We start from the raw sequence: 25,321 nt of genomic DNA, 5'->3' as shown, positions 1-25,321 counted from the left end.
CTTATAAACCCCCCTTGCACTTGTTTCTCTAAGATATTTTCTATATATGCTATAAAAAGTTCTTTTTGAAATATGTGTGTGTGTGTGTGTGTATACCATTGTAGTTGGAGAGGAAGGTAACTTATAGCTGTAAATCAAGTCCATATTCAAATCAGAGAAATATAGAATTACAAAGTTATAATACATTTGTCACTAAACAAGGTTACAATCATAATTGGTGTAGAATTTAGCCCATTAGAACTGAAAGAATTTTAAGTCTGTTCCAGTAAAGAGATTCTTGTATTTCTCATATGTGGTAGAAAATAACAGATGGAGGATGACTTCTGCTTGTGTAAATGCTGAATCTGCTCTGTTCTGATAGGCCCACATTTAACCTTTCTTCAGTATTCTTTGGTTTTAGAAGAGTTTCTCTTTTAATTCTATGGAATTATATGAAAATTAATATGTTTCTGATATGTTCATCTTAGAAATGTGTTATAGTTTATAATAATGTTATGCTTTTTATTATAGTGATTTCTATAAAACATATTAGAAAAAGATAATAAATTTCCACACTGCTTTATCTTTAGACTGAAGATATTGTGCTCATTCTGTATGTGGCTGATTTGTTTCAAAACACTACTATATAAAAATTGAATCAATTAAAAATTTTTATTGTTCTTACCTAGTGGTTCTTTCAGAAACATTTATATTCTTATTTTTCAGGACGAATGTGTTCTGTACTCGAGCTTTTTGCAATAACTGAGTGACTTTATTTTGTATATTTAAAAGATTTAATTATACATTCACATGTGTAAAAAGTAATTATACCAATTTGTGCATTAATTATATGATGTATCTGTATACAGTCTCATGTATCAGAGCTACCAGATCTCTTGTTGTCTCTGTTCTCCCAGTAAGACTTGTTTCCTAAGCTTGCAGTGCACCCGCATAGCGTCTCTCTCGTTTGCACTGTGGTACAAGGCAGACAGAGTAGGCTGCTGTGGTGTGTGATCTGCCAGCTAGGTCTGTATGGCATGGGGGAGGTACAGGACTTGTCCTGGAAGAGAAGAAAATTGAGCTGTGCATGTACGTGAGTAGCAATCTCTTTTGTTGTCAAGTCAAGAGATTTTCATCAAATGATACTGTATTGTTCGTGATTCAGAGGTAATTTGGGAGGAGAATGAACCCTTCAAATTCCTGATAGATTTTCTTCCTACTATTCCTCTCCCCTTCTACAGTATGATCTAGTAGGGTCTGTGCAGTTTGCAGTGTTCTTCCCGTGCTCCACTTCTTTTCTTCTAAACAACATTCCTAGCTCCCCTTTCCTTCCTGTTGTTCCCTCACTTCTGCAGGTCCTCACATTTGTTTCCATTTGACTGCTGGTCTTTTTGTTCTCTCCCTCTCTTCTTTGCTCCTCTTAATTAGGTAGGGCTATTTTTTATTACCTGTTTTCTGTTCAGAGATGGGTGTCAGGCTGCATCTTGTCTTTCTTTTTTTTTTTTTTTTTTTTTTCTGTTACTATTGGTCTATCTGTCCAGTGAGTTACAGTCTTCCCTGGCTGAGAAGAAAAAAACATTTTGCTCTGTGAAATGAGGAATTCCTAAAAGCGTATTCATTTTCTTTGCTGTCACATAATGACAGCGCTGTCCTTAGCACTGTGTGAGCAGCAAAATGAAGCTGAAAGGATCCCCATGCCTGCTGGCCTGTCAGGATCTTGCAAGTGTCACTTTGTTCTGCACTGAGAACTAATAGTGCACAGCAGCGAGAAGCAACCAACAAGAAAATACCTACTGGCACGTAGTGGCCTATTTGTCTACAGGCTTGAAGCTTCTTGAAGCATTTTGATTTCTTTTTTCAGAGATATTTTTGCTGCAAAGAAAAAGTCTAAGAAAAACCATAGTTGTTATGCTTATCTGCCCATTATTCAAGCTGGTGATGATGTCAAGAGATGGATGACAATTCTAACCATCTTTCAAAAAGCAATTATTTGTCAGATGGGACATTCTGGAAATTTTCATTATTTAAAACCCTTTCTAGATGAGCAGATAATTCATAGATCTTACAGATGTTATAGTAATATACTCTTCTAACAGCACTGATTCTGATATAGATGTTACCTGACTGGCTTGTATTGGATTCATGTTTGAAAAGTTTGCCATGATAAATATATTCATAACAAGCAATCAGATACTTGTAAATGGACTATGAACAAAAATTAGTTTGTTTGGAAGATAAGTAAAAATAAGTAATGAGTTTATTTGTGAGATAGCTGAGTATTGCGGACTGTGCTTCATAACTGCTTACCGATACTGTTGTGTAGACTAAATTTTTGTAAGAATACTCTTCGTTCTATGTTTGAATTTAAGTCCCAATTAGATTTCTCCTACAGTACTATAAAATGTCCCATGCTTCTTAGCTAGGACAACAAGCTTGTGTGGGGTCATTAAACCATGAATAGGTGTGATGGAGCCTTATACAACTGACAGTGTCCTTCGGAGGGAGGACAGAGTTTGTCACACAGCCCAAACAACATCTTTTCAGATCCATCTGTTGTCATCTTATGTGTAATTTCTGGCCTCTGTATAATACTGAGGATGAACTGAACTGCAAACTTTAGCTAGTAAGATGTGCATTTTTGTGCTGGTATAGCCCTACAATTAGTTCGTGCTTGGAAAACGTTTACCACGAATCTAGCCTGCTGAATGAGCCTGTGGTCATAGTAAACAGTATAGGAGAAGCTGGAGGATCTGCTGCATAAGCAAATGCAGAGAGTAGCCCCTGCCTCATTCTCTCCCTTTCTTCCATGTTCTGTGGCTCTGCTTTCTGATCTTCCCATTCATTTCCCATTTCTCTCTCTCCCCCCCGCCCCAGCCTAGCCTACCTCAGAATTTACTGTTGAGGAGCCCTCATGCAGATTTATAAAAATGACAACAGACTTGATAAAAATGCAGCAACCCAGAAGTAGTTGGTATAGCCCAGATTTTTCCTGGATAATGCTTGGATAAGTATTTAGCGCTGTCTGCCTTTACATCAGATGAGGAGGAGAAGCACGTGTCAAGTGAAGCCTTTCCCTAGCCTGTAAAGAAAACCGTGATTGTGAATTCACACTCCATCTACTCCTCTGTTGGAACAAGACAGACAGTGCTAGATTTGCTTTTTCATAGACGTGTGGAACCGATAGGCAAGGACATCTTTGACTTAAGAGAGGAGAGAGGAAGGAGTAGGATACTAAGATCTGAGCAGTAATGTAGAGTTTTCTTAGAAGATGTACACAGAGAAAAACTTCGGTTCTCTGAAGTGACGTCCACAGACTGGAAATGATTCTCCCATAGCAGATGCAGTCTGTTCCCTTTGTCAGAAGCAAGGGTGGAGGAAATAGGCCGGGCAGAGAACCTACGACAACATTAAGGTTGTTTTTTATTCTGTTTCTGTGTTAAGGTCTTTTTCCTCTCCAGAAACATAGTGCTTCACAGATATTTCTGTGGTTTCAGGTGCTCTGGAGGGTTCAAATAATTTTGATGAAGTAGTCAGTGAATCAGCTTGAAACCTGAAATGATTGGATAGCAGGTTACAGAAATATTCAATTTATTGTGACATTCATGTATAGAAAATACACCTTGAAAGATGATACATACAGTTATAAAAGCAACTGTTCAGCTTTTGGTTGCTGCAACGAAAAAGTGTTTCAGTTACCTGATGAAGTAATAATATGATATAATAATAAATCAAAACACTCAGGACAGGGAGTTTCAGAGTTCTGTCTTTTGTTTAATACACTTTAACATCTCACTGAGCCATCAGTTCCCTGTCTATGATTAAAGATAATAGCAGTTGCTTTCTTTTTGTGGCATCAAGGAATAATTAGCTAATGCAAGTGAATTGCTGTGAGCCAAAATGCGTTTTTTAGTTCAATTCCTTTAGACTTTCTTGATGTGTTTCAGCATTTAGAATAATAGAAAACTCAAGGTTTGAAGAGGCCTTTGGAGATCATCTGGTCCAACTTTCTGTTGAAAGCAGACCTTAGATTAGATTATCCAGGGATCTGTCAAGCCAAGCCTTGAATATTTCCAATGAGAGGAATTCCGCCACTTCTCTGGGCAACCTATCCCACTGTTTAATTCTTCTCAGAGTGAATAATGTCTTTCTTACATCCAGACACAATTTCCTGTAAAGCAACTTGTGCCTGTTGACTCATCCTCCCACCAGAATATTATTTCTTGTGAAAAGAGTACTGTCACCATAACTGTGCTTCAATTTCTGGAAGACTGTTGTGAGATCCACCCTGAGCTTTCTCTTCTCAAGGCTGAAGAAACCCAATTCCTTCATATGCCAAGTTCTCCCACCCTCTGATCATCTCAGTGACCATCTCCCATTTTTCAGTGTGTCGTTTGAACAGGGGAGGACCAAAGCTGAACAAAGTAATTCATGTGTGGCCCCAAAAGTGCCAAGTGGATTGAGATATCCCTTGCTCCACAGGTTCTACTCTTGCTGATGGAGCCTCCATTGCTGCCAGGGTACCTTACTGACTCATTTTCAGCTCACTGACCATCAGGACCCCAGGGCCTTTTCAGCAGAGCTGCTCCCCAGCTAGTCAGCTTCCAGTCTGTGCTGCTGCTTGCAGTTATTCTGTGGCAGGCGGAGGATTTTACATTTATCTTTTTAACCCTCATGCGATTCTTGTTGGCTCAGTCTTCCAACCTGTGGAGGTCTTGCTGCATGGTGGCACTTCCTTCCAGTGAATCTACCTTTACTCCCAGTTTGATGTCATCTACAAACCTGGTGAAGATGCATTTAATCCCATCACCCAGGTTATTTATAAAGATATGTAATAGTGTTGGACTCAGCATCAGTCCCTGAGCAACTCCATTCATTACTATCTGACAATTTGATTTTAAGCCATTAACTACCACCCTCTGAGCTCAGCATGTTAGTCAGTTTTCCATCTATCTTGCAGTCCATCTGTCCAGACCATATCTTACCAGTTTGTCAACAAGGATGTTATGAATTTCTTACTATGATGTAGAAATCGTGGACATATTTTATGAAGATAGGAAATATTAGGAAGAAGATATTTTAAATACTGAAAGGTACCTTTCCAGTAAAAAAAATAATTTAAAGGAATATTTTTATGTATTGAAAATGTCTTTTATTGGATACATTTTCAGGGAGTTAAGCTAAGAACCACATGCAAAACAGAATATTTCCTTTATAACGTCTCAGATATCTCCGCAATCCACTGATACAGCTTCTGGAACAGCTCCTTTCTGACGCATCAACATTACGGAGATGCCATTGAGATTCTCCAGAGAAATAAGCCATGCATAAGAAAAGGAAAAATTCTTGCTAATCTCCTACTGTTCTAAGCAGAAGGTGGTAATGGGTGATGGGTTGTGATCCAGTAAATATAACAGAAAAGTGAAATGACAAGTGGGAGGTTTCAGAGTAGAATCCTTCTTCCTCCACTTTTCAAGATTCTTAGATCTTGACTGGAAATAGAAAAAGAAAAAGTAATGAGGAGGATAGAATTGTCCATTCAAAAGAATGAATGCAAGTGAATTTAACATTAGAAAAAGAGTATTTCACGCATCAAGCTGAAACATGTAGTCAGGAACCGGGGATGGCGGGGGGGTGAGGGAGCCTCTTCAGCCTGAATTATCAGGAATGCTGTCCTCTCATCATAGTTTTCAATGTCCCAATCTTGAAAGAAAAGAGAGAATAAATTCTCACCTCTGTCCATTTCTCCCTCCTTCCCTTTTAAGGGGAGGATGTAGATGCTGAGTTTGTAAATATAACCAGGAGAGATCCTGTTTGATGCTGCTAGGGAGGAGTTGAGAATGAAAGGAAACCTCTAGGAAGACAGCATATTAAGAAGCTGACCCTTCAGGAAGCAACGTGTTCTTTCTCCTTGTCCTTACACTTGAAAATGATAAAAGTTATCACAAGGGAACCAAGTTTCTGGGGAAAAGTGAATGTTAAATCCAGCAGTCTCAAACACTGATCATCAGTTTTGATGCCTGTCACAGGTGGGGAAAACAAACAAACAAAACTATACTCAATGCTTGATTAAACCATGTATATACTATATACTTATATAGCAGGAAATTACTTCAAAAATTTGGCTATTCTTCTTCGGTGAAAGTTCATTTATACCTATATTCTTAGCAGCTTTTTTTTTATAACCTGTTGTTAAAATCTTCTAACAAAGACCCCACAATCTCAAACAGGTGACCTATTTCAGTAACTTCAGAACTGTAGTTCCGTATTGTGTGCTCCAGCAACATGATTATTCCTGTCTTTTGGCAACAGTCTTTGCATTTCTGAAGACTATTTTATACCTCCTCTTAGACTTCTGTAAGCTAATAAACTCCAGTTTGTCAAAACTTGCTTTGCAAGTTGCTTTTTCTAGGCAAAAATAATTCTGAGTTCTCGTCTGTACTCTCATCTCATTTATTCTCAAAGCACAAGGCCCCAAAGTAGATAAAATCTTCCAGACTAGTGCTTACTAAATCAGAGGGATTATTTCAATGCATTCAAATATATTGCAGGGTCTTACAGTGTAGGGCCTGGAGAAGTCTATGGGGTTTTGGTGTGAAGGAAGAGAGAAAAAGTAAGAGAGAGATTTCTGTATCACTCACTGAAAAACCTAAATCAGCCCTGTGAACATCACCCTTATGAACATCCTCCCTGACTTTCACTTCCAGAGGTCTTGCCTTTTCTATTCTTTTATTCATTGTCTGTAATTCTCTGGTTCCTTGAGTGTATACCTTATGAGGAAAAAAATAGCTTTATCTGCAATTTGGCAATAATGTAAATACACAAATTGCACAATTTAATACTCGATTAAAAGATGTTGTTGAAGTACCTTGCATTCCAAATCTAAGCTATTTAATTTAGTTTCATCTCAGTTTTAAACTTGAGATTGTTGCTTATACATATATAAATGTATAAACATTGTTATAACCCCCCCTCCCCCCCCCAAAAAAAAAAACAGTGTAGACAAGAAATAAATACTTTCAGTCCCTTGAAATTCTAATATGGTTATAAAAGAAAAGAGAATCTTGGAGTGAGGTATTACTGCAACAGAAATTGCGGAGGTAGTAAGAGTTTACCATCTGGCAAGGCCCCCAGACCAGATGGTTTCACTAATGACTTTTATAAAGAGTTTCATCAGACTGTACTGGAACACATGACTGGCATGCTTAATTATCCTAAATGAACAAGATTCCAACCTTGGATGCTAGATTAATAATTGTTGATCAGGGAAGGAAAAGGAAATGTTCTCTGAAATGTCTTTTTCCATACTTCCTTTTATTAGTAAAATGTGATGTTAAAATATTATCTGAAGTTTAGTATTTCATCTTAAATGGATTGTTTGTTTAGAAAAAGTGCTTGTCAAACATTTTTATTAATGAGATTTTTGGGAAACATGTCTGAGTGGTTTTGGAATTCACAGCTTCATCCACAAAAATACTCAGCTGCTCAGAAGAGCACAGTACCAGAAATCTCTGTGCATTTTTTGCCTTCCTGGAAGGAAAGGAACAGTCGATCCATGCCCTATACCTTACATGTGCATCTCCTCCTGTTACTGTTTGCACTGACAGAAGGTTAAGATGTATGGGGAAGCGACTGCCACTACCAGCAAGCAGTACCAGCAGTAATAGCTGCTACTTTTAGGCTTTCTGTTTTACACTCCATCTTTTTAGCAAGACATTGTCCACTTCCTTTTCCCACAAATGTGGGAGGTTTAAAAAAAATTTCTTGAGGAATTTTCTCTTCCCATCCTGCTCAGATCCTGTGGGACTGTACTGTGGTCAATGAGGGCAGTGCCTGTACCATGGTCATCCTTCACTCATCTTCTCTTGTGGAGCAATTCTGTGTCCTCATTGGTCCCTCACAGCAAAGCCTTTCCTAGTACAGTTTGTATAGTGTGCTTGTGGGAAAAACGTAGAAATTATCTACATCAATTTTAAGAGAAATGTCTCATTTTTCATACTTTTTCTGTTAAATGCTGGAACTGTTATGTGCACTTAGTTCTAAGAGTAAGTCTGCAAATGTACATCCAGTGATAGGAGTGTGCAAACTCTTCTGGGTGAGCAGAGCAAGGGAGGACCATCTTAGGCAGCTAAAGTTGTGTGGTATGAGGTGTGGGAGTGAAGAAAATCATGATTTACTGAAAGCTGGTAAGTCTCCAGTGGTCAGGCCATACACTTTAGTTGAACAACTCTGACTTACACTGCTGATTCTCAAGTAGATGTCCACAGACCAGTTGCCTGTGATTTGCAGAAAATTGTCTGGTTCGGTAATAAAGATTTTTGTATTTTTAGCTGTTCTTATTGAAAAGAACAGAAAATAATTGTGTAATAATGTTTCTTCTGTATCATACATTGCTGACATTTGAATATATAATTTATTCTAATCACATTTTTGTATTTCATGTCTAATCACATTTTCATGTTAGTACTGGCACAGGTTGCCCAGAGAGGTTGTGGAATCTCCTTCTCTGGAGATATTCAAAACCCACCTGGATGCAACCCTGTCTAACATGCTCTAGGTGCCCCTGCTTGAGCAGGGAGGGGGGACTGAACTAGATGTTCTCCAGAGGTCCCTTCCAGCCTCAACCATTCTGTGATTCTGTGTGATTACACTGAGTATTGTAGTATTTCAGTACTTTTTGGTGATGCATTTAGTGATATGGTAGCATTGCAAAAGATTTGGATATGGGAGAGGATATGTGCTTAGAAAGGTTGAAGAAATGCACTTAAGATTTAGAAATAGAAGCAGTTAAGGATGTACTCATTTTTAGAAGCTGGAGAAGGATGCAGAACTTATACCGTCAGGAAACCAGATACTCTGAAGACATAGACATATTAGGTATGGGTATGTCACCCATGCTGGAAAGATGTTATATAGTTGCAAATATGATTTTTGTATTTTGATTGACAACAGACATGGAGACAATATATATACAGATACTCAAACAGTCACTAGCATTAGTTCTTGAAATTAGACTCCATTTCCTTATTCTGTTCTGCCTGCCAAAAATAAATACTTGCTTATCTAACAGCCAGACTGAACGTAGGCGGTTAGACTCCATTTTAAAGGCTGTTAAAGGGAGCTGAATGTGCTTAGAAGTTCTGAAAAATCAGACTACTTGTTTAGATGCCCAAAAATGATATTAGTTCCTAATTTTAGATGCCCCATTATATATGTTCATGTTTCAAGAAATGGTAAAACAAACAAGAGATGTGTTTGGTATAGACACATTTATGTTGTAAGAAATGTGTTCTTGTTCTTAATCAGGAATGATAGTAGGAAATGTTGGATAGGAGGTTCTAGCATATGAAACCAAACTGTACAAAACAGTGGTAAATGTAATTAAGCTGCAATTCCCATTCTCCAGTGATATAGATTAACTCAGCTAATCTTTCCCATCAGATTTCTGCCATTCTTACCTTTAAAGAAAGATATTCTAATGTAATTATAGGTAATTATAATTATAGGTATAATTATAATATAGATAATTATAATTATAGTTATAGGTATAAATTAAGTACGGTGGAGTCACCCTTTATTCCCCTTAATGGTTTAGAATCGAGGTGAACTATCTGACCCACAGTAAAAAGTTGAATCTAAGCTTATGAAGGGAGGAAAAGACACGAGCATGTGCAGGAGCAGTTTTAGTTCTCTATCTCCATGCTTAGAGCTTATTCTTACAGACATTTAAGAAGTACGGGTCTTTGAAGCTAAATAGACTAAATAAATATGGAAAATAAAGGCAATTAAAAATTCAATAAATCAATAGAAAAATTGTAAAATTACAAAATATTTTAAAATTGGTTACTGTTTATTTCGTTGAAATTGATAAACTAGTCATTTACCCAAGGTAATTTTTTTCTAATAGTTAAGATAGAATGGTATTATTGAGCATTGTGTTATAGTTGTTCTTTTTGCCTGAATTGTTCTTTAATATGAAAAAAATTGAATTCTTACATTTTTAAGACTTCATTAAGTTTATTGATGAATTTGATGAATTCTTCGTAATAATTAGTATTATCTGCTCCTGGGATAGAAGAAACATGCAGCTACTGTTAGCCATCTGTTGAATGTCAATTTATTAATAGGATATTTTGCCTTATTCCATCTGTAGCTCACATACTGAGGCATTGTTCTAATTTGTCTCCTGCATAACACTGTAAAGCTGTCTTTCTATTCATATTACCTTAGAGAGGGTTTTTTATTATTAACACCCCCAGGCTAGATTTTTCAAGTGAGATCCTCTGGATTCTGTCAAAAAGAATGCCTCAAGTGGTGAAGGATACTTTGACAATAGCTCAGGACTAAGCAAAGAGAAGTCCCCCCAACATTACAGAGTGGAAGCAAAGATTAAGTGTTCAAAGATACGCAGGCATGAGAAGGAGAGATACTGTGCCTGGTGGAGGCTTCCATATCAGAAGGGTTGTGAACAGAAATATATTTTGGAAGAAAAAAAGAAATAAAGCTCAAAACATAAAGCTTTAAGATTGAATTTAACTTTTACTGTAAATAGGAAATACTCCTGGCACACACCATAAAAATATTTAGGAGTTAGACTTAAATAGTTTAAGGTAGTAAAGATTAAGCTAGATAACGAATGAGAGGCCCCATTATCTCTATTATGTGGATTGATCAAATGTGGGTACTATGTGTATTCGCTGTACAAGTAGTACAGAGAATTAGAATGTTGAGTGGTGTATGTTTAATCAATATATAATAAAGAGATGGTCAAAGCAAGTGTTCTGGATGCTAATGGAGTTAACCACTGAAAACCAGCAAAACAGGTTTTGAAACTTTGCTACTTTTCTTGGATTTAAGTAGTAGAAATAGCTTAATGTGACAGTTTTTGTGCAAAGTGCAATCTTTAATTGGTACAGTTAGGTAAATTTTACTTCTCCTTTGGAAGGAGGAGTAACTAGAAGTAGATCTATAAATACATCTATCACTATTTTTCAAATATAGGAGGGGGAGTTTGGTTCTTTTCTCTGCTAAGGTCACCATCTTAAAATGTATGATAGTGAAAGAGTTTCTTTCATGTAGTTTTTATTAATTGAGTATATTTTACTCAATATACTGAGTAAAGTATACTTTACTCAGGCACTGGTCCGTATTTTTAGAATATGGATTCATAATATTGATGGTTGATGTGTAAAAGAGGAATAAGTTGTTGAAAGTTAGCCTCTGATGTTAAAAATCTGTGAAAGATTATGGTAAAAGTCCATGTGATCTTTTAGCTTATCAATCATACAAAAATGCCTAAAAATTCTCTGGTTATGTTTTCCTTACATTTTCTAGTTAAATTTTATTATGTGATAAATTGTATTTTGCACTAATCATATCTCAGTTGAACATATTGTTTTACACTGGAGGTATATAATGTGATAGACTGAATTTGGAATACAGTTGATGTGCTCAGTCTAATAAATCTAAAGGAGCTGAAGTTTTAAAAACTGAAATATAATTAAATTAATATTCGGTTTCATTTTTACATCTTATACTATTTTACTGATTCAGCAAGTGAATTGCAATTTACACTGTGTTCTATTTCAGCCTTGCAGTTCACCCGGATAAAACTTTAGTAGCTACAGGACAGGTTGGGAAGGACCCTTACATTTGCATCTGGGATTCCTACCGTGTACAGACTGTTTCTGTTCTTAAAGATGCGCATACACATGGAGTTGCCTGCTTAGCTTTTGATTCTGATGGCCAGGTTGGTATATCTTCTTTTTCTGTGTTTTGAATTTAATTTAATTCCTGACTCTAGGAGATTTACACGTTAAAGTATTCTATATGTTTAGATAGCTATATGGCTGTAGTATTGAAACTCCTATTGCAGTTAAATTTTTAATGCAAGGATAGATTTTAAATACTGCAAATGTATCTCTTTCAAACAAAATATTTTTTCTATCCATCATAATCACAGCCTAGCATTCAAATAAGGTAGAATCACTGGGTATTGGACAAATATCCATTGTAGAAGCGGCCCTTCATGGCTCAAACATAGTAGCTTCACCATCTACTTATTGCCTGCTGTTCAGAGAGATCAGTTCCTGGCAGAGTCCTCACAATCCTGTTGCTTCCTTGGCAGAAGAACTCCAGTAATCTCGCTGCTAAGAGAATCTCATTGGCTAGGGTGCACAGTCTATTTAGTTGAATAAGGGGATTAGTAAACAGTCTGTGTGGCTTTGTACAATATGATTATATGATATTTTGAGACGGAATTAAAATAAGAATAAATGGTGGACTATTCATATGTAACCAAACTGATTTTTTTCTAGAGAACTAGTAGAGTGAAAACATTTGAATGTGAATGAAGTAGGAGGAAAATATATTTAGGATTCACATAAAAAAGAAATATTCCACATTCATGGTTCTATGAAAATTAATTGTGCAATGTTGTCATTAATGATGTCTGAATGTGTATTCTGATATAAACTGTGGTCATACTTTATAGTTGATTGCTAAAATATTGTTAGGAACACTCATAAGATTAGTTGACTCTTACACAGGCCCTTCACATAATAGTTCTCTTTTTGATTCTTGTATGTCTTTGTGTACCTTGGAATTAAATCCCTATAAGCCAGAATTGCATTTAGATGATTTGTTTAAAATCACACACTGGACAGGGGGCAGGAGACCCGAATGGATGAGCAAAGAGCTCCTGGCAAAACAACAGAAGAAGAAAGTACAGAGAATGTGGAAGAGGGGACAGGCTACTTGTGAGGATTATAGGAATACTGTCAGAGCATGTAGAGATGTGGTGAGGAAAGCTAAGGCCCAGTTGGAATTGAGTCTGGCAAGGGACGTTAAGGATATCAAGAAGGGCTTCTTCAAATACATCAGCAGCAAGAGGAGGACTGGGGAAAATGTGGGCCCACTACTGAATGGGTTAGGGGCCCTGGTGATGAAAGATACAGAGAAGGCAGAGTTACTGAATGCCGCCTTTGCTTCAGTCTTCACTGTTAAGGGCAGCCATCAAGAACCCCGGAGCCTGGAGACAAGGTAGAAGGTCTGGCAAAAGGAAGACTTGCCCTGGTCGAGAAGGATCAAGTTAGAGATCATTGAGGCAAACTTGACACCCACAAATCCATGGGCCTGGATGGGATGCACCCATGGGTACTGAGGGAGCTGGCGGGTGTTGTTGCCAGGCCACTCTCTGTCATCTTTGAAAGGTCATGGAGAACAGGAGAGGTGTGTGAGGACTGGAAGAAAGCCAATGTCACTCCAGCCTTCAAAAACTGCAAGGAGGACCCAGGCAACTATAGGCCGGTCAGCCTCACCTCCATCCCTGGAAAGGTGATGGAACAGCTCATTCTGGATGTCATCTCCAAGCATGTGGAGGAAAAGAAGGTGATCAGGAGTAGTCAGCCATATTCATATTCACCAAGGGGAAATCCTGCTTAACCAACCTTATAACCTTCTCTGATGGAATGTCTGCCTGGTAGATGAGGGAAGAGCAGTGGATGTTGTGTATCTTGACTTCAGCAAGGCTTTTGACACTGTCTCCCATAACATCCTCCTAGAGAAGCTCAGAAGGTGTGGGTTAGACGAGTGGACTGTGAGGTAGATTGAGAGCTGGCTGAATGGCTGAGCTCAGAGGGTCGTCATCAGTAGTGCGGAGTCTAGTTGGAGGCCTGTGGCTAGTGGCACCCCACAGGGCTCAGTACTGGTCCCATCCTGTTCAACTTTTTCAACAATGACCTGGACAAAGGGACAGAGTGCCTGCTCAGCAAGTTTGCTGATGATGCCAAGCTGGGAGGAGTGATTGACACACCTGAGGGCTGTGCTGCCATTCAGAGAGACCTGAACCTCATGAAGTTCAACAAGGGCAAATGCAGGGTCCTACATCTAGGGAAAAATAACCCTATGCACCAGTACAGGCTGGGGCCTGACCCTCTGGAGAGCAGCTCTGCAGAGAAGGACCTGGGAGTGCTGGTGGATGACAAGTTGACCATGAGCCAGCAATGTGCCCTTGCAGCCAGGAACGCCAATGGTGCATTAGAAAGACTGTTGCCAGGAGGTGGAGGGAGGTGATCCTGCCCCTCTACTCAGCCCTGGGGAGGCCTCATCTTGAGTCCTGTGTCCAGGTCTGGGCTCCCCAGTACAAGAGAGACATGGAGCTACTGCAGAGAGTCCAGCGGAGGGCTACGAAGATGATCAGAGGGCTGGAGCATCTGACCTATGAGGAACGGCTGCGAGAGCTGGGCCTGTTTAGCCTGGAGAAGAGAAGACTGAGGGGGGATCTGATCAATGTGTACAAGTACCTGAAGGGAGGGTGTCAAGGGGACGGGGACAAACTCTTGTCAGGTGTCCCATGTGACAGGACAAGAGGCAATGGGCAGAAATTGAAGCACAGGCTGTTCCGCCTGAATATGAGGAAGAATTTCTTCCCTGTGAGAGTGACAGATCACTGGAAGAGGTTGCCCAGAGAGGCTGTAGAGTCCCCTTCTCTGGAGATATTAAAGGCCCACCTGGATGCAACCCTGTCTAACATGTTCTAGGTGACCCTGCTTGAGCAGGGAGGTTAGACTAGATGATCTCCAGAGGTCCCTTCCAACCAGCCTTACCAATTCTGTGACAGTTTTCTGTGCTTCTGTTGAGAAGTACTTTATCTTCATATGGCTAGCTACACTTCCATTGACCAAATGGTGGTTGTATTAACACTTTCCGAGTTCAGAATTAGATGTACACTTTATAAAATATATTCTCACATGAAACAAAAGTACTTTTGATCATGCATTAGCTTTTGTGTGTTCAGTTCAAATATTAGTCTGAAAGGAAGGACACTACCATGAGAAATTCCCTTTAACATGTTTAACAAACATTGGATAACCTGAACTACTAAGCAGCATTATTGATTATGTTTCCTCATTAAAAATGGGAAACAGCTTTCTATTTAAAGCCTAGTTTTCAACCATCTCCCCCTACATTTCTTAAGAAAAAAACAATTCGTTTGAAATCTCATGTGCCACTTGTAATTAAAGAAAAAGATGTTCTTAGGAAGCGTAGAGTGGAAAATCAAATGAGAATAACCTCAAATCAACAGACCAGAATTTCTAATGCTATATTTTAAGATGTAATTCATTCAGAAATACCTGCTCTTAAATTTTTCTCTCAATTTTAATTTTAAAAGACCTATGGATAGACTTTTGTAACTTACTTAAGCACCAAATGAGAATAAAGAGTCACTGAAGAGCCCAGCTATATGAGGTAAAGATGCAGGTCCTCCTGAAAATCCTGGTAACTACATAGCTAAAGTTAAAAACTGAACTTACTGCTGTGTTAACCTTGCAGAACAGTGACATTCTGTTTATGGACATGTTAGAGAAGTTGCAGTTTACTCTGGAAATGAAAAGTTGCACAGAACAATTATATCTGGAGAAAGGCCAATGCTGGAAAACATAAATATTGATAATGAACATTGACTTTCTGCTGCTCTTGCTGGCTTTGCAGGAGAAGCTGCTGAGCTGAGCCAAAATTGAAGGGCATGGTAGAAAAGATCCTAGCAGGGATGTGGACTTTGAGTATGTGGAATTCAAAGCTTCTAATAGTTCCACTTTATTTAGTCAGCATAGTCAGCCTAGGGAACTGACCTCTTGTGGTAGGACTAAACAAATGTCACATGTGTTGCTTGCATCTTTCATTCAAATGCTTATCTTCCATTTTTTTTTATGTTGAATGTCTATCAATATCCAAGAAAGCTATTTATTTGAGTTCCAAAACACAAATAAATTCAACAGAGATGTATCGTATAGATACACTAGGAAATTCACTGTCTATCTTACCTCTGCCAGCTATCTACTTTCTAAATTAATAGGCACTGAGGAAAAGCCCTGGTAGTTCTACTACTTCTTGACCTGAGCTGAAGTGCCATAAAGTCAGCTTCGCTTCCTCCTACTATGTACAGCTTCTGGTTCCAAGGAGTGCTGCTGTGTTAAGAGCTGCACGGATCCATTGTGTGGAGTTAGAGTAGGTCCCAAAATAGCAGAACTGCATTTATATTTTAGCCAAGTTAATTTGTTCTTTTTGTACCACAAATTCTGAAGTATTTATTTCAGATATCCAAGTGAATTTGTACTGAATTTTTATGCCCTGCCAGACCTTAGCTGGCACTACATGGAGACAAGTAAGATGTTTTTGCATTGCTTTCCTGGCATAATTTACTACAAACTGGTAATGGAGTGTAAACTGAAGAGTAAAAATGAAAAGTAATCGATAGATATTTGTTTTCATTTATAGTATACAGAGAAGATCAACATGCAACTTAAATCTGGGGATAGCTTACATGCAACTTTTATTTTATGTAATAATGCTTTGAAATTCACAGACAAGTATATTTTAAATAAAATTCCTGTTAACATTAGCTGTAATTAATACTGTATTTTAAAAATATTGATGGAGCTGAATATCTGGCACTTGTCAGCACTGTTGATGCTTAAAAATATATATTTTAGTTTGTGAGATTTTCCTTTATGATCAGGAGATGACATTTGGCAAGGCAGAAGATGAATATTGTTCAAGTGTTTAAGGAAGACTTGTCAGTTTGCATATATTTTAAATATGTCTTTTGTTGAACAAGGAATTAATAGTAGCTTCTCCATAAAAGTACTAAAATCTATCCTTCACAGCATTACCTACAAAGCTGATGACTTTCATACAAAAGTATTTCACCAATACTGTACAGTTCAGCTTATTTTATGAGTTGTTTCAGAAGGTTCTTTTGTGCTTTTTTTTAAAAAAAGAAAGACATGAAGGAGAGCACTGCAATAATACATACATACATTTCTAAATTTTCCATTAAGTAGCAGTAGGCTACTTTAGCCTGTCCAAAGTGGTGTAGATTCTACACAGCTAGATTCTACACTGTCTAAATCAGTGTAGATTTAACAGTAATTGCTTAATTAAGTGCATTAACTACTTGGCAGGTATTTTCTTCTGGTAGTTCTGTGAATAGTATTCTGTCAAATTTAGTAAGAGGAGCATTTTAATAAAATAATAAAAGCTGTATTAGATGTTTAAGCATTTGAAGGGAGCACAAAGGGAGTTCAACATTTATCACTTTTGTTTCTTGCCAGCAGGACAACTACCTCAGTAGGCCTAAGTTAAAACAAAATGTAAAATATTTCTTAATTTCCTCTAGTACTTTCACTGTCCATCTGCTCCACTAGTAATAATTTCCTGACTGGGAGTTACAGTGCAGGCCTTGTTAAAAGGATAAATTCAAAAGATACTGTAAGTATTGCCATAGTTTTCATGGTGAAAAGAAAGGTGAAAAAAAAGTTAGAATCAGTGAAGGTTCCATGAAGAGTATCTTACGTTTTCATCAGTACACACAAAACCATGGATAGGCATAGATTGATTGCTCAAGAGCAAATAAAGATATTTTTGCTACAATTATAGTCCTTTCTGAATGAAATGAAATACTTTGATTTTGGCAACTGACATAAGCATTTTTTCTTCCATATCTAGTTTTATTTTCCCATCATTATCATAGGTCTAATAACAAAGTATGTTGTCCTAGGTTAAATGTGCATATTCACTACATATCTGAGGTATATACAGTTGAAATAATGACGGAACTCAAAATTTTGAACCTATCTTTATCTGTCCTTTCAAAGACTCTCCTATATGAAGAATATCCAAAGAGATTTTGATGTAATATATCATCATAAAGTCTTGAATACTTGGTGTCTTGCAAGTTTCTGCATTAGCTTCTCACAGTTTGGTTTAACAAGGCCCCAGGTATTTTTATTTCAGAGAAAGACTATATAAGAAATTATCTGTTTTCGGAGAAACTTACAGTATAAGTCTTTAAATATTTATATTATTTTCTTCAAGAATACAATATTGTTTAGTACACCTTCTTCAGGATATTGTTTGGGTTATGCCTATTCACTAGGCAGAGTTCGGCTGCTGTATTGGGCGTAACGCATATTGTTTTACTCGAGAAACTAAAGTTAAAAAGGATATATTTCATTGCTTTTAAGTAAAGGAACTGCAGCTACTGAGAAGACAGTGGAGGGTACATGTGTACCTACTGCATTTAAAGCAGAAACTTTTGATAGCAGTTCTCTTAAGGAAATTGTATTTTTTTGAATTGTATTTTTATGCTTATAGATGGCTCAAAAAGGCATCGAGTACTTTGATTTATTTTGCTGCAGAGTGAAAACTGGAGCCTTTTTCTTCTTTTTGAAGAGTGATTTCCTCTTGTAGTTTTCTAGCACTTGATAACCTTACAGCAATTAGTACTTTTTCCAATATCGCATTTTAAGAGGAATCTTTGAGATTTAGACTTACTTTCTTTCCTAGATCAATTCTTTTGTAATTACACAAAAGTCTCCAAACTTTTAACAGTTTGCCTACTGAAAAGCTTATATGACAAAAATAGTGGACGTCTAATTGAGGGAAGCTTGCAGCACAAGGATTCAGTTTGCAAGTCTTAGCTTCTTTAAGCACGTCTTCAAGGAAGAGGTCTGGTCAGCCTTATATCTGAAATATATGTCCATTTGAACCTGATGTTTTGTCTGCTAATCTTCATCTCTGAAACCAAAAGAAAGATTTCATTTTTTGCAAGTTCTTGAAGTGCAGGCTTTTCTGTGGCAGAGCAAGATGCTTAGAAGCTTCAGCTGGACTCTTTATTAGTTATGGTAACACAACAGATATGACTGTTTTTAAGAAGCTTTATCATTGAGCTACCAGATCATTTCCTATCATCTTTTCATGGTAAAAGTTACTCAAGCATATTCATGTTATTGACATAAGTTGGACTCATGCATCATATCCATTATGTACCGTTAGAGTATGTTTGGAGCTAATTTAGTCTTCACATTGGTACAAACAACGGCACCCAGTTCTACAGTCTCTGGTCTTGATAGTCAAAGATTTCTCACCTAATACAAAACCCTGTTGGAAATCATGAAGTGTTGGACATAATGGGCACAATCATTGGGGAGGGAAACATCCACAACCTTCTGGATGTGTTGTGGATGTATACAGTCCACCGTTTTTCCCCCTTTCCTACTTATTCAAGTAGTCATCATTGAAACTGGTGCAATCAGAGCCCACTTAGCATATTTACTGTCTAATAAATTCAGCATAGACTGATTTTTACCTTCCATTTTATGTTGTTGCTTTTCTTTCCTATGTTACTGAGATTTTAAAGAATTACAGTTGTTATTTTAATTGATGATTTGATAGGCTAAGTCATGTAAAAATTATTAAAAGTATATCCAATTCTACTTCTAAAACAAAATGAGAACAAAACAAGCGTGGTATACAAAACTATTTGGAAAAGGTGAGTGCTTTTATTTCACATTCACTCCTATTATCAGGTTAATAGTTGAAAGTGCTAGAGTGCTGCACATCTGAAAGAAAGCATCTCAGTTCTTTTCGTTGTAAAAACTGAGTTTGAGACATTGGTAACCTGAAATTAATAATCTGAGTCTTTAGAAAAAATTAAACATTTTGGTGCTTACTCTAATGAACAAATGATTAACATGAATATCTTGATGGTGCCTTTAGCAATGTAGTTTAAACACAAGTCATATGTAATAAACTGAACTGCAGTAAACTGATTTTTGAGTTGATTTTCTGTTAACTGGATTGTTGTTTTTTCTTAGCGTTTAGCTTCAGTGGGACTGGATGCCAAAAATACAGTGTGTATTTGGGACTGGAAGAAAGGAAAAATACTGGCAACAGCTACAGGCCATTCAGACAGGGTAATCTTATAAAGGGTTTATCTGATTTTGTCTGGGAGTTATAAAAGTTTTTTTCAAAATAATTTTTGTTTATATAAAGTTAAAGCAAAAATAATTTGATAATTCTACCTAGCTTTTAAAATATTGAACAAGCTATTTGGTTTTTGATAATGCCAGACATAGCAGAAAGCACTGTGTTAGTAAATGAGACACATGGTGAATTCTTGAGCTGGCTGTCTAGCAAGCCTAGGGAGAAATATGTTGTAATTACACACTGAGTAGGATGATTTATAGCTCTTTATATGAGATGTGAAATACTAGCTCACTGGACAAAGATAATGTTCTTTTTGAATATGTTATAAGGACATTTTATCCTCAAGGAAAGATTAATTACCTCCCTTTAATTTTTTCTTAAGACAGTTACTTGTAGGAGAAATATAATTAGGAAAAAATATTACTTTGTATCAATTATCTTCAAGTTAAGGATCCTAATAAACAAAGTAAACATGAGGACTGGGCAGGTCTGGGTTTAGAATATTACTCAGGATTAGGAAATGTTTAAACAATTTTAGTGTAAACCACAAACTCCCCACCATATATAAGCATAAACATGCATACATTATAATATATTGTGAACACCATCTGACAACTCTTTTCCTATGAATATTATCGTATAATATATTATAATGTTATTAAAATATTGTAATATTTCACTACATATGTTGGAGGATTTATATATAAGTAGAGCAGCAGAGTAAACCTTTCCTTATGCTATGTGTGAAAATACAGTCTATCTGCATCTTACATGTCATGTGGGTAAATCTGGTATATCATTTTTACTTACGAAATTCACAACATAACAGAATCTTAGCCTTTACTCAAATGTCTTCTTTCAGAACTGATTCAATTTTCAATAACTTCCATGGAGGTTTTGCTACTGAACTCAGTAGGTACAAAAGCAGATTCTGAACCAGCAGAAAACTCCAAGCAGAGAAGAATTACTCAAATTTTAATCTCATTAGACTTTCACAACCAGAAACACAAGTGGGGAAAAAATACTAATCTGATCAGGTCACACATTCTGGTGATTAAGTGGACGGGTATCATAAGGCATTTCCAAAGGCTGACCATCGTGTATGTCCTAATAAAATTTAAATAAAAATAGTACATACACTACTATAAATCATGATTTTTATAACACAGATGAGTATTTTGTAGGAAAGCAGTGCTCTCTAACATATCAAATGAATGGTGGGTCAGTTTATGTTCGCTTAAGTTGATTGAAATTCTAAAAGAGCTAAAAGTGAAAAATATTCCCATTGTTTTTATTTATTTGGCATTGTACATATCAAAAGTAACTAATGATTGTGGTAACCTCTTTGGTTCTCAGCTGAGACATCATAAAGGCCTAAATATCGGAGGTGAAAAATCAAAAAATGACGTGTTTTTGAAAATCTGTCCCTCAGTACAAACTTTTTTTTCTCAAAATTTATACAATATTTTTCATTTGGCATAATCTCATAGTCAGAGGATTCACTGTAAATTTGTTCTGGTAAGGTATATAGGATCTGATACTCAGTCAGATCTGGTACAAACTTGTACCTTTTACCTAACATGAAGAATAAAGATTAATGTAGAAGTGTTTCATTTCTAAACCTGAGGAACAGCTTACACTGTAACTCCCATTTTATTTGAGACAGTAAATATTATTTGTTCAAAAATATTTTGGCAGTCTGAAGTTAGGAATGAGATGTGCTGGCAGAACCCTATGAGGAAGCCTGTGTATTTGCCTTAATTCATGATCTTTGTTCACAAAGAAAGTTCCAAGTTTACCTAAATACTGTGCTCTCACTTTTAGTAATTTACCATGCAGCATAAATGATACCTAAAAATGGGTAAAAGCAAACTGAGTCTAGATGCCATTACTGTATGATTCAAGATATCAACTTACCATATCTCTTAACAGATATTTGATATATCCTGGGATCAGTATCAGCCAAACAGAGTCGTTAGCTGTGGAGTAAAACACATAAAGGTAAATAGCTTTTACTGCTTTTTTGTTATAAAGAAAATAAATATCTTGGAAGTAATTAGTCCTCTTTTATGAGGAGGTTTTAAATATAAGGTTTATATTTTTATTTGTTTAATCTGTGAACATTTTATCAGAACTTGTTGTTTGCAGCCAATTTAGACATTCAGTGGTGACTGAGGTGCAGAACAACTTAGCAAGCAAAATTGAAAGGTCATTTGGTTCAACTCTCATCATGATGTACACCTAATTTTGGGGTTCTACTCTCTCCATTGCACCAAAATTGTCTCTGAAAGCCTTTAGTGATTTCTGTTTTCAAGCCGCACAAAGAGACATTGAATAGTTATAGCAGAAACTGTAAAAGTTAAAAGTATGAATTGTATCAGCTTCCCTTTGCCTGTAGTGCTACCAGAGTTAATAAAATACCATAGAGAAGATATGCAGTACCTCCAGAATTGAGATGAACAGGTGAAAACTTCAGGACCCCACTATTTGCTCCCTGTAAGTGCTTTTCTAGAGGTGACTTAAGTATAGACTTAGATACATACTACAAATTTAGGATAAAACATTCTCATGCCTGTTAAACGCTTAGAGAGAAAGCCTTCTGTTTGCCAATATTCCTTGCAGGTTTCTATTTTCTTCCTACTTTAATCAAAAATATTTTGAACAGATGGCAGTTATTTCACATGACTGGAGTGGGAAGAGCTTTAACTAGAAGTTTAGGAAATGAGTTAATATCTCTAGTTCTGCTTACTGAGAAGCTTGTGCCCTTAAAAGCATCACTGCTTTCAAACTATGGGTATTTTGGCAGAAGTAATACCATATGCTGTATTCCACATGCTGTTTTCCAAAACCTGTCTTTGTTTGGCACCTATGTTATGTTTTGAATGGCCATAATTACCCTGAGCGTGCATAATGCCAGGCATACTGGCATATCTATACATATAGATAAAAGCATACCTACAGTTACTCCTTTAGCGTTTGAGTGCTTCTGTTGGCTCGTTTGGCTGAGCAGATATTAGAAGCTGTGGGAAAGCCTGAGAGCTAAGGAATCTCAGGTGGAGCTCAGGATCCTCCATTCCCCCACTTCTGCTGCCTTCTCTCTTGCCCTTTTACAGCTAATGTATGCTTTATTCACAGTGAGAAAGCCCTGGGGTAAATATTCCCTCTCCTGTTTCATAAAATTGACCTATCTTAAGAAGCATTGGGAAAATTTAATTGAGTTATAAATAGAGAAGGGTCTGAAATAAAAATCCTTGACCCAAGGATTTTCTGGAAATTCAACTTTATAGGAATATTACAGGAGTAAGTACAGGAGAAAAAGAGCTCAAACTGGGCTTATAGCGACCACAAGATGTAGGCTCATAAAGTGGGAATGAGAGAAATATTAAATACCTGTATCAGGTACTTCAATATTCTTGTCCAGCCTCTGAAAATAACTCAATATTGTGAAAGGGACCACAGAGCACAGATACATCAACTAGTAAAAACTTGAGTTGGCAAGTCCATTCAGGACTGTGCTGTGCCACATGGACTTAAAGTTCTGTTTCTGCATGTGTCCAGAACATCCTTCTCCTGGAAGGGCTGGATATTTCAGGATTTCTCTCACACATCTGATTGTGACTCTCATTACTTTGCATTCTCTGGAAGATCTGATCCTTAAGGGGAAGCTCAGTGCATACTAACTGTTCTCTTCTTGGTCAAATTGTGTCTGTAAAATATATTTCACTTAGAATTCACTGGTTCCTAAAGAAGCAGTGTGATTTTTCTAGCCCAACACTAATGACACTCTTCTAAGACAAGGAGATTGTTTTTTAGTCTTTGCTTCCCGATCTGTTTGTTTGTTTATTCTGGTGTACAATTTGGGGCCTAGATCTGTTAGCTCCCAAATAAGAATTCTGATTACTGCTCAGGAGAGTCATGCTCCATCTTGCTCTTTTTCTCTTGCCCAGTCAATCTTATATTCTTCTTTGCAGAGTGTTACTGTGTCTGAGTAGAAGTGAAGAAAGTTGCCCAGAGCATCCTATTGCTTGGTACTCAGAGCAAGTTCAGTCTGTGGAAGGCATGGAAGTTAGGTCTTAGATGGAAAAGGTGCTATTGTGTAAAGCAGAGAGCCACAACCATCATGTTTTCAATATGAGTGCAGGAGGGGGTTCCACGTGGAGACGGGTCTGAATCTGTGCTGTCCAGAGTTAGGCACCCTAGCTTCCAGGACAGGTGGGGTTTGAATTTTTTGTTCTTCTCCACGTACAAGTGTATGCAGCTCTCCGTCCAAAAGGTGGTTTCTCAGTGAATGTAGCTCTGAGGGACATATCTCTTCCAGTGATTGGAAAAAGAAATGTCTACTCAGCTCATCCAGGCACTTAATACTTTAAAATCCAGTATTTTATTATGCCAGAACTATATCTGTGTTTGAAGTTTGCAGACAAGTAAAATGGGACATTCCTGGCTTTAAGTGTGCGTTCTATTAGACATCACCAGCAAAATATGATAAAATGTAGTGAGACAATGAGAAGGGGGAGTGTATCAACAGTAAGTCAGAATTGTACCTCACTTTCACGCACAATTTGATCATTTTGCTGTGTGCTTAAACTCACTGCATCTGCCTTGGGATTTCCCATTCTCAGTAAGCAGGCATGTTTTATAATAAAGGGCAATCTGTAGGAGTACAGAAGTCATTTACATGTCTGTTTGGACACTGTTCTATAAGGATGTACATCTATGAGATCTAAACACTTACATGAAGAAACAGAAATGCTGTAGAAATTTTTCCTAATATGCCATTTACATTTCACAGTTTTGGACACTATGTGGGAATGCACTGACAGCAAAAAGAGGAATATTTGGTAAAACAGGGGATCTCCAAACTATCCTTTGTTTAGCATGTGCAAAAGAAGATATCACGTACTCCGGTGCTTTAAATGGAGACATCTATGTTTGGAAAGGGCTAAACTTAGTCCGCACAATTCAAGGAGCACATAGCGTAAGTTGTGTTTTTAATGTCAATTTCTGAAATTAACTGTTCATTGAATTGAAAAACAGCCTGAAGATGTATTTGTGTAGATTTTTTTCTGTTTCAGATTGTAAGAATGGCTAAGAGTGTTCAGCAATTGAGAACTTATATGTAATTTTGTATTTTGTTTATGCGTTGTGGACAGATGCTAGATGCTGAACTGATATTGACAGAACTGTTAATGTTCATTTACGGCGCAGATTTTACCAAGCAGACTAAATCTAATGTATCATTTTCACACATTAATCAGCTTCAGTTATGAACTTAAACATAATTGGTAACCAGACGATCTTACTTTAAATAGAATTTCTCTGCTAAAATTCCCAGTGTTCAAGAGTGATTCTTCATGAAAGCCTCTGTGTGGAGCGAGCCTTTTCTATCTCTAAATTGCACTCTGACTCTCATGTGTATTCTGAACATAATTAACTCCAGTTAGCCTGTACTATGGGTTTTTGGAGAAAGAGAAACAAGAGTTTTTTCCTTCAGGGAGTGATATGAAAGAATTGTCTCAATAGTTTTTTTCTAGAACCTTATCAGAAACAACACTTCAAACGTAACTGTTTTTGC

At 37.0% G+C, this 25,321-nt stretch overlaps 1 protein-coding gene across 2 annotated transcripts in view; it reads left to right on the top strand.

The window, feature by feature from the left end:
* EML6 (EMAP like 6) overlaps window positions 1-25,321 on the top strand; it is a 147,566-nt gene that overhangs the window by 36,278 nt on the left and 85,967 nt on the right. For both annotated transcript variants that reach the window (XM_062571667.1, XM_062571668.1), the window contains exons 2-5: window positions 11,566-11,725; window positions 19,635-19,733; window positions 21,679-21,747; window positions 24,539-24,724. In XM_062571667.1, coding sequence (XP_062427651.1) covers window positions 11,566-11,725; window positions 19,635-19,733; window positions 21,679-21,747; window positions 24,539-24,724 — 514 coding nt within the window. The remainder of the gene's footprint in view (window positions 1-11,565; window positions 11,726-19,634; window positions 19,734-21,678; window positions 21,748-24,538; window positions 24,725-25,321) is intronic.

The sequence above is a fragment of the Rhea pennata genome, chromosome 3 (genome assembly GCF_028389875.1).
Source record: "Rhea pennata isolate bPtePen1 chromosome 3, bPtePen1.pri, whole genome shotgun sequence".
NCBI lineage: Eukaryota > Metazoa > Chordata > Aves > Rheiformes > Rheidae > Rhea > Rhea pennata.
This window is presented reverse-complemented; position numbering and strand designations above follow the sequence as displayed.